At 59.4% G+C, this 12,994-nt stretch overlaps 2 protein-coding genes across 2 annotated transcripts; both read left to right on the top strand.

Annotated features, from left to right (window-relative positions):
• Nucleotides 1-3,584: 3,584 nt before the first annotated feature.
• TRAVEDRAFT_67072 (uncharacterized protein) lies at nucleotides 3,585-5,656 on the top strand (the record flags this gene model as incomplete). The annotated part of the gene is made up of 6 exons (XM_008045696.1): nucleotides 3,585-3,876; nucleotides 3,931-4,137; nucleotides 4,376-4,519; nucleotides 4,731-5,205; nucleotides 5,245-5,448; nucleotides 5,551-5,656. The coding sequence occupies exons 2-6, from the start codon at nucleotides 3,972-3,974 to the stop codon at nucleotides 5,654-5,656; spliced, it is 1,095 nt and encodes a 364-aa protein (XP_008043887.1). The 5' UTR covers nucleotides 3,585-3,876; nucleotides 3,931-3,971.
• Nucleotides 5,657-7,861: 2,205 nt separating this feature from the next.
• On the top strand, nucleotides 7,862-8,528 carry TRAVEDRAFT_60953 (uncharacterized protein). The gene is made up of 4 exons (XM_008045695.1): nucleotides 7,862-8,040; nucleotides 8,092-8,267; nucleotides 8,353-8,452; nucleotides 8,508-8,528. The coding sequence occupies exons 1-2, from the start codon at nucleotides 7,902-7,904 to the stop codon at nucleotides 8,160-8,162; spliced, it is 210 nt and encodes a 69-aa protein (XP_008043886.1). The 5' UTR covers nucleotides 7,862-7,901; the 3' UTR covers nucleotides 8,163-8,267; nucleotides 8,353-8,452; nucleotides 8,508-8,528.
• The last annotated feature ends 4,466 nt before the right edge of the window (nucleotides 8,529-12,994 follow it).

Here is a 12,994-nt window from a genome sequence, read left to right as displayed (position 1 = left end):
TAGGGCACCGACGGGCAGCAGCACGACCTCCCGCTGTCGAGCGGGGGCGATGTGCGAACACAAATAGGAGGCGTGCTGCACACACCTGTTCGTGCCCGAGTCATTCCTTTGTGCCTGTGCTGGCGAGCGGGTGGTCCGCGGGTGGTCCGCGGGTGGGGCTTCTTGGTTCCTGTGATCGCCTCTGGATTCAGTTATGTACATGCAAGCGTGTGCGATGTATGCGATGTCGGTGACAATTAGATGTGTATTTATCGAACTTGTGCGCTACAGAGCGTTCGACAAGCTACGCTGAGTCACGGGGACGCTGCAGCGTCATACGGACGGTGGCGACTATCTGAGGACGGGCTGATCCTATGCGGACGTTCCTGCATGGAGTCTCGAGTCAGCAGGAAGCGGGTGCGCACGAGATTCGAGAGGGGTAACGACGTACGCTGCTTCGTGCGGTCGTAGCCAACCCGCAATGTTGGCGCACCGGAACAGCGAGCTGAGGGTTCCGCGCACCGGCCCTGAACTGTTCATCTGCGAAGCCGCGTGATGCACTGTCTGAAGCAGGCCGAGCAAAGGTGTCGTCGTCGGAGTGCCGCGAGAAGGCACCGCGACTGCGCACGGCTGAAGCGCGCAGTCGCGGACTAGAGAGAACGGTCGAAGACTCGGAGGCGCATTGCGCGTGGCATGACGCTGGTCGAGGGGAGGGGACGTGTTGTTGTGTCGTTCGCGGATGTTCATCAGGCTTCAAGAAGCCTGCGGACGGTGCGAGAGCCGGGGTATGAAGTGCGGAGATAAGGTCGAGAGCCCAGAGGGCGGGGCACTCGTTCGAGGGACAGCTAGCGCTGCCGCCGAGCATGGGCAGCCGGAGCGATACGAGATGCTATAACGTTGCGTACGTAGCTGTGAACGCTCACAGTGATTTCCTGCTTCAATGCAAGCTGTGAACACGTTGATCTGGGAGCGATAGACGGAGACAGCTCACCGGGGCAGCGTGCCACCCATGAAAATCCGCCACTTGTGTTCCTTGTGTTTCAGTGACGCGAAATATGGGTGTAGACTCTCGCACACTTGGCGCTAAGCTGCGAACGGCCTACCCCAGCGCAGGGTTGCAGGCCAAGGGAGTGGTTCGCGGTAGCGAACTTCGCGCAGAAAGATCCAAGCCGGGCAGACGACTTGAGGCTCGAGCAGGGATAGCAGGGGGCGGTGACAGGGGGGATAGGCACAGACTCACCGATGAGGGTGAAGCGGCGCGTTGCGCGCTGTGTAGCGGTCGAGAAATTGCAGCATCTGCTTCAGCGGCCGGAAGGGATGCACACCACGGCGGGAGGCAACATACTGGCGGTATTCCGGTGGGGAAAAGCCCTCGCGAGCTCAACACGGCCTTTGATAGCCTGCTTCCTATCCTTTGAACTTGGTGTACAACTTGTGCAGCGCGCTCCATGATGCAGGTCTTGCGCTTCAGGGTGAACCGCCAGTAGAATCGGATGCAGCAGGTGTTTGTCATCTTGACTAGACGTTCAGCATGAGATAACCCATAAGATATGCCAGCAGAGATAGCCAGAGGAGTACCGAGGCCCAAGGACAACCCGAGGGAGACCAAGTTGAAGTTTCGTGAACGTCGAGAGTGTCAGCCGGGCAGGACGTGCCCTGGGATCGTCTGACGTCAGCCCCCAGGACGCGTACAGGCGCTCGTACTGGTCTGGCGATGCATCCCATCTGCGACTACCACGGCTCGGACTCGCCGCTCTACTCGTCCAGCTTCACTTCTCTGAAAAATATAGTCCCCCTCGTACTCGTATTGCAGCAAATGGTACGGGCGTCAGATGCTACAGGTCGCGCAGGTCGCGCACGGCGCGACAATACACAAAGCTCCCTCGTACGTCTTCTCCGCGCTCGCTAGATCTATCAATTAACACAAGACTGTGCTTTGCACCGACCGAAGCCTCAAGCCAGCACCGCTGTGCTCCTACCAGAATAGACTACTCAGAATTTAGCAAGCCCTGGTTGTCGACCCCGCCGCATTCACGACGAGACAGTCCCCCGCGGTACATGCACTGCGTTTATTGTGCATCGAAGCCCTGTGTCGCAATACACAGTACTGAATCAGCGGTGCAACAGGAAGGTCGCGCCACCCCCACGTCCGCCAATGTCGACTGCGCGGAGCCCATGCAGCCAGCCGGTAATGAAGGGTCGCTTCTTTACCTTTACGTCGGGGCTCACGCACCTCCAGGCCGTTGCGAAAGTCGCCTTGTACATATTCGCGTAGCATACGCCTCTGGGACCTCTCCGTCTCTATATCACCCATGAGATCAGGTGCATAAGGACATGCCAAAGAGTAAAAGGGCGGCACGGAGTGCGACGCGCCGCCTGTCCTGCCTACGCAGCTGGAGGGCCCGTGCGAGTCCACGTTCTCATCCTGGTCGATATTCGTTAGTACCACCCGTAAGTCGCCACCTCCACTTGCTCTTCTGTTGGATGAGCCGAGTTGCTAAGCGCATGCTGCAGCAAACACGTCCGCGCGCTCGTTATGCAAAGAAGGGTCCGAGTACCACAATCGGATGCGGTCGAGAGCCCTCAAGGCTCATCGTGCGTCGCCTGAAGCTTGCGTCGTACGTTCATGCGCTTTTCTCCTATAATTGCGTCAGATAACTGAACGCGTGTAGATCATACACAAACGCGCTGCAAACTCGGAGTATTTAGCTTTGCACCTCCGAACCGCGCGCTGCCTGTTGCACAACGCCGTTTTGGAGCCCGTGCAGACGCAGCTATGCCCCATCATGATCCCCGCCGACGCTCGTATCATGAGCCCCCATCCCCATTCCATGACCAGGCCTGTCCATCTACCTTCGCTACTACGGGCTAATCTCAACGCGACGTGCAGGTATCTAGATGCAGACTCCGTAGCGACGTTCTCCTCGTGCGCCATCGCTATGAGCTAGAGCCACAAGCACCGGCTGTGGGCCTACACCCTCCACAAACCGCAAGCTCGCCAATGAAAGACATCACGGCTCTCCGACGCACACGTCAAGCTTCAGCAACACTAGCACGAGACGGTCGTCTTCGCGTCGTCCACGAAGAGGAAGTGTCAGCGCTTCGGCACGATCATGCACGCAAAGTCCACTATGTTCCTCGGCGCGCGCTTCCTCGGATACCTCCAGCGGGGCGGGAGAGGTGTACGGGCGGTCGAACAGAGACACTGCAACTCGCGTGGGCGGACGCGGAATCTGGGGTAGCCGCCTCTCCAGCCTTGTTGTGCCGAACGAATTCGCGCTGCGTCTGTCAGACGTACCAGCTCGTGAGCTGGTGCACGGCCTCTATATCTCGTTTGTGCACTCAGCGCTGCCGGTCGGGTACATACGGACCTTCCTGATACATTCTCGCAACGGGTGAGCACTCCGTTTGTTGCGTTTCCAGTAGTGACATTATAACACCGGGTGTCCTGCAGTACTGTACATGCAGATTCTTCAAATAACAGAATTCCCGGATTCCGCGTCACCGATCTCGCCATCGTCACCTATACGCCCGCGAGAGCAATGTGGGCTGTTTGCAGCGTTCTCTCCCGCCTCGCCTTGCTCATTGCAAACACACATCGCCAAGCTATCGTCACCCGAGGGCGACTCGTGAATATCGCGTAACGAATACACGGATGGGGCAAAGGTCCTCGATGGACCCTCCTTGGGGACTGCAAGGTCAAGATCGGCTCAGTCCTCGGGTTATACAAGAGCGGGGAAAAGTGGACGGCTGTCCAGCGGGTGGAGTGCGGGCGGCCAGGTTGCGCTCCGCCATTCGTTGACGACCCGGCGGATAGCCACCACGACGAGGTCTCATGCACCACCGGTCGCGCTCTCGGTGTTCTACCATCACGCGTCAACGAAAGAACGAAATTCTGTACGCGTCGATCTCTTTTGACACGGCCCCCTCGCAGTACTGATCCCTCGACAGCTGTCAATCTGCGCCAGATATGCCAGAGCATATGCTCGATCATGAACGTAGCAAGTCGCCCCGCAGAATTTGGACCCCCCTGGCAACCTGCCGACGATACGTTAGTGAGCCTGCCGGAGCACTCTGCGAGGACGCTGCTTGCACGGCGCGAACTCTGGCTAGCACTATGCAGGTTCGTGCCGGCAGCGAATCGCATTGCGATTTTTGGTGAGCCTTGATCAACCCTGTCATGCGACCGTATGTTCTAACACGTACGATGGTTTCTCTGTACGGTGACCGCATTATCAGAAGCTACCTCCAAGCGTCCGCATTCCACATCTACTGGAGTTCAGACGTGTGTCCGGGATCGTTCTAGGCGCTGAGGCACAGCTGAAGGTCTTCCTTGCCCGACCGTAGAGACGCGAAGTGAATGGCAGGGCTCACCTTGTTGTACTGTACTATCTAGGGTATGCTCATGCTCGTGTCACCGCAGACATCAACGCAGCTCCTGACGCTCCAAACCCCATTGCCTCCGTCGTAGCTCGCGAGACACGAGGCCCGCTCACATCGGCTCTACGGCGAAACACGCCACTCTCACTGCGCAGTGCGGGTGCGCCTACTCCTGGAGCCTGTTCGCCGACGACGCGGATGGCTGCAACGGTCGGTGCTGAAAGATCGAGGGCTGCCCCGTGGCCCACATCTCTGTCAGGCTAGGGTTAGGCGGCTTCGGAAGTCTACTGGCCGTGCTAGAGATCCCGCTGTACGTCTCCTGTGAAGTCTCGTTGCATCGAGTAGCTAACCCCATTGCAACATATATACAGACGCGCCACCGACGCAGAGCGTCGCGCTTTCCCTCGTTCGCGCCGCCCACAGCCTATCGTGCGACGTCGTACTCAAACTCGCAAGGAGGCGCCTATGCGCCATCTGGGTTCCCCCGAAGGCCTCCACGCGCCCCGCATCCCTAGGCGCCCCATCCAAGACGAGCCCCTCCTCTTCGTCCTCCGGGGTCGATACCGACACCAAGACTGTGCACACATACCACAACGCGGTGTTCATCATCCTCTTCGCGCGCCAGTACGGCATCCCGGAGCTGCTCAAACGCGCATTCTACGGACTCCTCGCGAGCGCCGAGTTCTGGGCCGCACTCACCGCGGACCGCAAGCAGATCAGGCTCACCGAGGCAGACCTGCTGCGCCTGTACAATGCGCGGCACGTCCTCCAGCAGCGCTGGCGCGAGACGGTCGTGCTCGCACCGTACATGGACGAGAAGGGTGTGTCGACGTGCCGGGGGGATGGGTCCGCGTGCTCGATATACAACCACCGCTGATCGAGCAGGTCCCAGCACTGGCGCAAGATGATGCTGGAGAGCGAGGTGGTCGAGGCGGGGATGGGTGACCCGTTGCGGTACGATGCGTCGAGTGGGCTGACGAAGGAGCATGAGGAGACGTGGGGCCGGGGGTGCCGCAAGGGCTGGACTGACATGCTGGCGAGGAAGCGGACGGAGTGGTGGGCGAGCTTCGGCGACTTGATGCAGCTCGCGTGAGTAGTTGGGTATTCGCAGCCGACGCCGTCGGCGGCATCTTCCATATGATTGACGAGATAGACGAATGTACGTTACATGCTCGACAACCCAATCAGTAGCACCCTCAAGCCAAACACACTGGCGTCCTGGCGTGCGTCCGCGCGTATGGCGGGCTCCACGGCCGCCGCAACGCCCTCCGACGTCGTCTTCGCGAGCGCAGGGTAATGGTTTGCGACATAAGGGAGTAGGACGCGAGAATTCGTCGCGCAGCTGTGTTTGAGCGGCGGGAGGACGCGCATGTAAGTCGAGATCGAGAACCACGCCGGGTGGGGACGTGAACACGTCGCCCGCGGAGCTCTTCGTGCGCGCAATACGGAACGAAGCGCTGCCCCCAGGCTGGTACAGGAATGCGGTCGCTGCGCGTCGTCAGGAACCTGACTGTCGCGCTCGAATAAAGCCTGCAAGCGCGACGTGGACCAAGATACTCGAACGGCAGGGGCTGCAGGACGTGCAGGTTGGTGCTTGAGCAAGCGAAGGAGCCGCGTCGTTACGTATATGTTGTTAGCAGGTCTTCGTCGAGCAGAGTCGTCTCCCTGTGTGCGCGCCCGAAAGCAGACCGCAGCGCGCCGGTACAATCGAGGCCGCGGCGAGGGGAGCGCGGCTGGAGCAGTTGCGTGAGGTGCCACCGCGGCAGAGCATTGATGACGTGAGGTATGCGTCGTACTGGAACGTTGTGGTAAGGCGCTGACGGTGGTATACTGCTCCGATGCCGGGGTATGAGCACTTTAATGACGAAATTATACGCGCAAACGGCTCACCGGGCAGCACGCCGACTAGCACACTCTGTCTCGTCGACGCGAGGTGCGTGCGTTTGGAGGGCTGTAACGCGCTGGACGTGTACGACATGCTCACCGTGACTAACGTCAGCTTCAAGCATGAAGAACTGGCGCGCAGTGATAGACCCTGAGCGCGGTTAGCCGCGCGCGAGGAGGGATCTTGAGCAGAGGGTCAGCCTGAGACAGAGTCGACGTCCTGCTCTTCGCGCCTTGCTTCGCGCAGCCGTGGTGAGCGACAAGATAGTCTTGTGTTGGTGATATCGGGCTTGGAATATTCCATTTCATCGGCCGCTTACGAGCTCGGCGGCCTAGGGAGGTTACAAGAACCGCGTCTTCCGGAGGGTGCGATGGATGGGAGCCGCGACAGACGCGGATGGGGAGGCACTGGGCAGCGCACGACCTGATGACAGTATAGCTGGGAGAACGAAACCCTCAGTTCAGCATGACCTTATCCGCCTTCTTCTACCACTCACTGCGACTGGGGCGCGCCCACTGAGCTCTCTCCGAGTAGCTCCGTGTGCATATCGAGCTTGAGGCGCAACGGTATCCAGTACGTGTCTTATTGCCAAGGCATTGAGTCCATCGTTCAAAGTAGACGTCAGGCAGTATACAAGCCATAGATCACGCGTTGATAGAGTAGTAAGCGAGAGGGCGGCGAGGACAGACTCGACCTGCAGCCGTCCGAGTGAGTGAGAGAGTGTGAGTGAGAGGCGCGAGTTGCGCATGCCCTGGGATATCTGACGTCATCGCCCACGACACGTGTAGGCGCTCGTGTCTGCCTTGCATCAGGACCCAGGCCAATACACCAAGAGCTCATATGCCGGAATCCCCGAAAATGGGCCCGAAGGGCCCGGAACTCACATGAAATTTAGGTCGATTTCCCCGAAAATGAGGCCGTCAGCGGCCGGAGTTACATCCCTCCCAGCCCCGAAAACAAGCCCTTGCCGGGACAGTCATATGCTGGAACCCCGAAAGTAAGCCTCGGCCGGCTGACCGGACGGCCGGGGGTTCCCCCTGGAGACGAAATATAGCTGAAAAGCGAAGGAATCAGCCCACCGCGCTCTCTTTTCAATGTTTTCTCCTCCAACTCAGTAGGGGCCCGTCGGGCCGGAAAATCCGTTGAGCGCTAAACGGGCGCCTAAACCTATGTCACATGAAATTTACCCCCGAATCCGGCGTAGCCGGTCGCAACTTACGTGAAAATCCCCGAAAAAGAGCGGATTTTCGACCCCCGAAAACGGCCCAAATGGGCCTCCAAATAGATGTGAGCTCTTAGTGTATTGGCCTAGGTCCTCTTGCATCCCGCCCGCGACTACCGCAACGCCGACTCTGCCTTGCTGCTCACCGCACTCGTCCAGCCGACCTCTCAAAGAAATCTAGTCCGCCTCATGTTCCCTTTGCGGAGAATGGCGCAAGAGGCCAGAGGCCGCGCCTGGTGACCCACTGAATGGAGCGAGTCCCTCGTAGGTCCTCCCCGCATCCTCAGTCGATTCCTACACAAGCCTCTCCTCTCATGTACCTCCCAAAGCCTCAGGATACTGACCTACTATGTCTCCGCAGGCATTAACCACTCTGGATTGAGCAATCCGCGACTGTCAACTTTGCGACCACACAGTCTCCGTGCGGTACGCGCAATGCGCAAGCCATTGCTACTTGAAAGCCCCGTGTCGCAGTACGCGGCACTACGGGATGAGACGGCGCAGGACGAACCTGAAGGTCGCGTCGCATTTGCCTCTGCTCCCGCCAACTGCGCAGACCCCGCACAACTGACTAGTAAGTCAGGGTTGCCTCTCTACCTCGATCTCGTGCCTCACGCTCCTTCAGGACTTTACGGCGATCACGCTGTATACACTGATGACGTTGCACACGCCTCGACGTGCCAATCTCACCCATGATGTCGCTCAGACACGGACACGCCGTCGAGTAAACAGGCGTTATGGTGTGCGACGGACTGCCTGTCCTGCCTACACTGGCGGAGGGCCTGTGCGAGTCCAGTGAGGGTGAGTTCTTCCAGCGTTCTCACCCAGGTCAATATTCATTTGCTCCGGCCATCTCGCTGAATGCCCGCGTACTATGGCCGTGCAGACAGAGAATTCTCGGAGCCGCGCACCCGCCAAGTTTGAAATGCCACCGCAGGACGCGGTCGAAAGTCCTCGTCATGCGACGCCTCATGATCAGTCTGTACGTGCGTGCTCCTACCTTCGACCCAGCGCACAGCGGTATGCTCAGAGACACGGCAGGTTTCTGTACCGCGATCACAGCAGGCGCGGCCGTATTGCTCTGCTGTCACATCTTCGCGGCCGCGACGTTGTACATCGCGACACGTACCTGCAACGCACAAGCGCCTCTCGGCCCACGGTAGTGCGCCCGAGCCTCTCTTGGAGGCGAAGACGAAGCTGGCGAGGCTAACGCCCCACCTGCGCACGACCTAATACCCTCACCGCGGCACAAGTATGCGGCGGAAATCGAGGAAATCGAGGAGGTCAAGGAGCACTCGCGTGACGCTGCGTTTTAAAACTCGACGCATCGCAAGACTTTGAGTTATCCACTTGCGACCACGCCAGGTCAGAGTAAAGAGACACATCCCTGCGAGACACGACTACGCGCTACAGCTGGACCCGCGCCGTCGCGCACGCCTCCGTCGGCCGGTCACTAGGCAGCGTGCACGTCCGCGCACCCTCGATTCTCAACGAGACCTACAGCATGCGTGTCGCCGCAGAAGTGCAGTGCTGTGGAGGCTGTTGGAGAACGGATCGAGATCACAGTGGAGGACGATAAAGCGTGCGATGCGCACATCAATGGCAATGCTACTCCGAGTCGGCGCTGGATCATATGTCGCGGCGACATGGTGTCGCCGCAGGCCAGGGACGCGCAACAGGGGCGCGCAGCAGGGTACTTCACCGTCAACGTTAGTCTAGGATCAAGACTAGGGTTGCGTATCTGGTGTGTCCCCCGCGCTCGAGCTTGTGAACCTGTGCGCTGACCACAGTCGGACAAGCAGCAAACATGCCGCCCTCGAGCGAGCTGTACGCGCTCAACTAGGGCGAGTGTTACGGCGGCGGCGGAGCTACGATGGTTATCGGATCTCTGATGCGTCAAGATCGGCGACTCTCATACGACGACGCGCACTCCCGTGCGCGGTGACTTTGTAACTCATAAGTACTAGCTAGCCGGCCCCTCTTCATCCCATGTATGCCCGCCTGTGCGGCGTCCCCATAGCATGCAGAGCGCTCTACTCGAGACACGCCCCCGTGTTGCATACATGTAGACTGCGGGCGCTCGCTCACAATGTGGTGATCTTCATACTACGCACTCTAATTCACCTTCATCCTCCCGAGCACTCGGCGTTCGCGTTGGCTGGGTGTACATGTGATGAACCGCATATATGTATACTATTGTGAATCGCGAGTCTCAATGTATGTACATGCAACTTCTATTCTATGTTAGGTGTCGCTAGCACAGTATATCAAACGATATAACTTCTGGCCTACGCAATGTCCACGTCTTGCCTCCGAAGTCAACTTAGGGCCGCCATTAGGCAAGGCGTGACGGCGCTAGCTACGTCGCACCGCTAAGATGGATGCACTAACGTCCTTGCGAGCGCGTAAGCGTCCGCAAGCACCTTGGCGCAGAACGCGGGGCAGAAGACGCTCTATGACTGAGTCCGGTGGATGCTGAGTATTCCGTACGTACATTACGACGTCCCAAGGGCACCGGGGTGTAGACGAGCGTGCAAGAGGCCGGGGCGTGCACGAGACGTCAGACATGTCAAGGAGACTTTTGGCGTAGTGGTCCGTACTTGGTAGCCCGCCGACCGCTCGTCCAGCTATCGAGGCTCTGAGTCACCTGAGGCCGCATGGGGAGTGGCTATTGCGTAACCGCGCGATCTGAGCTGAAGAGACGGCGACAGGGGCGTAAATGGTAGTTGATGACCGGGAGCAGGCAACAATCGTACCGATACCGCGTGCGGCAGCCTCTTACGGCCTGAATATTGGCGTAGCTTGGAGATGCGCAGCTTGTCGGTTCCATAGACCGGGGGCGTTCCGGTGATTGCAAGCGACGGTCCTGTACCAAATAGACGGGGCATGTTGATGGCTCCGAGCTGACCGTCGACTTTCCCCATCTCCACCAGGCCGCCTCTTCGGGTTTCGTATCAACCACCCATCGAATAGCCGGCGTTGTAAGGACGCGGCGGGGTGATCATGGGATCGACGTTCATGGCGAGTCGCGAACAAGAACGTCAGGATGTCGCAACATCGTCAGCGCAAATTAGACCGGTCGACTTCCAAGACCTGAGTTGAAGGGCGCCAGAGTGTTATGCGCGCGAGAGGGCTGAGACACCTAAAAAGCTGTTATGTCATGGAAGTAGTGGCTACAGTGCTTCAGAAGAGGAGGCAGCCCCTCATATTCCTTCGCGTCGCGATCTGCCAGATCTCCAAGGGCTCGCCGATCGCGCGCGGACGAAGCTCGCGGCACGACCTGGAGACTCGAAGGAACGGCCACAGCCGCACGACGCGCCGTTGGACAGTGAGCGAGCGAAGGAGCTGTGCTCGCAGGTCTTCGCAGAACGCACTTGCCCTCCTTACATCGGAACGTATGCCGGTTGCACGCCGTTGAAGCTCGAGGGCGCGACATAGAGAGAAAAGCCCAAACATTCACCTGAGAGGGTGCCGTAACGGCCGCGGAGCGTTGATTTGCCCCCTGCCAGAGCATTATAAGCTGCGGACGCTGGCGGTGGTGCGCTGCTGCGATACCACGGTGTAAGCGCTTCAATCCCGAACGGCATGCAGAAACGACTCACCGGGGCAGCGTGCCACATTCCAATCCAGCTCCTTCTGTGTCGTCGACGTCGCGAGGTGCGTGAACTTGCCGAATTCTGGGCGATGCGCCGTGTGCGACATCTTCACCTTGAATATCGCCAGATTCTAGGACGAGGAATGGACACGCACCGGCGCGTAATGGACCGCGCGGGGAGAGGGATTTTCGGCAGAGGGCTGGCCCGAGGCTCACCGAGGGCAATAATAAAGACATCTCGTTCGTCGCGCAGCCGTGCTCAGCGGCGTCACGGCCGGGACAGGCCTTGTGTTGGTGCCGTCATGCTTGAGAAAGCCCATGTTATCGACCGCTTGAAATCGTGTTGTGCAGGGAGATCACGATGGACGGTTTGCAGGGGATACGAGTCGCGAGCACGCCGACGGGTCGGGCAGCTAGCGACGTACTGGAAGTATGGCTGAGGGTTACAAGGGGTTTTCACTTCGCAAAGATCTCTATCCACTTTCCGAGTGTACTCACTCGCTCAAGACAGGAGTCGCGAGGCTATTGAGCACTGCGTACATCTCGAGCTGGAGGGTTGGCGGTAGCCAGCAAGCTTGTCTTGTTGCCAGGTCGCCGTCGAAGTCCATCGCTCAGACCAGGCGTTGAACGCTGTTGCGCAGACACGACCTCTTGATTTCGCCAGCAGAGATATGAAAGCGAGAGGGCGACGAGGACGGCAGACTCGACGTGCAGCGAGGCGTGAGTCGAGCGCGTGCCCTGACGTCAGCGCCCAGAACGCGAGTAGGATGCGGGTAGGCGCTCGTTCTTGCCTCCTCCCTCGTCTCTCCTCTCTCGCATGCTGTCCTGCTGTCCTGGACTCATGTGTGTCTCCTGCCATCCGCTGCTCGATCTCTTGTCTCGCTACGCTTTCTCAAACTCGCTGGGCACCCTGATCGCGTGGCAGTTGGACGTCTAAACCGCCCTCAATGGAATCGCAGGCAGACAGCTCGCCCCGTGGAAGGGGAAGGCCCTCGCGCGCATGCGAATGTTTGGGTACTGGGAAAGCGGTGCGTACGTCCCTGCCTATCCGATGTTGCTCAGCCTCCCGGACGAGGAATGGACCGCATGTCGATATCGTTCTGCCCCCGCCGTATCTGCCGCCGGTCTTCCCGTCCCAGCTCGGGTATGCTGTATGGATACTGCTCGCTACACGCCGTGCATATTTGTTGCTAGTCTGTTGTCGCACCCTCGAGCACGCTCCAGCCGTCGATTTTAAAAGTCAGGCGCATATATCGTGAGTTTTCAGCCGTTCCCGCATACAGCCCGCCCCCTGCCATCCTCGTATTGGCTGATCCCCGTTTCCCTCCCATCTAGACGACTGTCCTCACGTCTTTCTCGCCGCCGCATCAATCATCTTTCACATGGCCTGGGTCGAAATCTCGCTCGCTGTCCGACGGGCTCGCGGCGCAAGACGCTGTCGGTACGATCGACCACGCCTCGACTCCCGTCTCAGGTGCGCGCATCTCATTCCTCGTCGTGTTCTCCCCCGCCTCCGCCATACACCGGCGCTTTGTACATACCGCTTCGATCTGTCGCTCGTCTTATCGGCGCTATCAATGCAGTTCCTCCCGTGTTCTGTCCCGTCTGTCCAACAGCCACACCCGGTCCCCGACGTGTTGACCACCCGGGCCCGGCGGAACTCTGCATCCCTCATTCAAGCACTGCTGCTCAACGCACCACGATGCACCCGCGCCGTCAGCGCCTCGTGCCCTAGGACGCTCGCACTGCGGGCGATGCGCGCTCCCGAGAACCACATATCGCTGCGCTTCGACTTCTCGCGCCGAGAGCGTGCATGCCTCCCCACGCCGTCGCGCCGCACGTTATCCCCTGCGTCGAGGCCGTCGGCGGGCGATCAGTTGCCCACGCTGTGTCGAGCAGCGCACACGCCTCACAGCAGGCCGTGCCGTCGTCG

Source organism: Trametes versicolor (assembly GCF_000271585.1).
Source record: "Trametes versicolor FP-101664 SS1 unplaced genomic scaffold TRAVEscaffold_12, whole genome shotgun sequence".
Lineage (NCBI taxonomy): Eukaryota > Fungi > Basidiomycota > Agaricomycetes > Polyporales > Polyporaceae > Trametes > Trametes versicolor.
The sequence above is the reverse complement of the archived record's forward strand: the minus strand, read 5'-3'. Positions and strand labels throughout refer to the sequence as shown.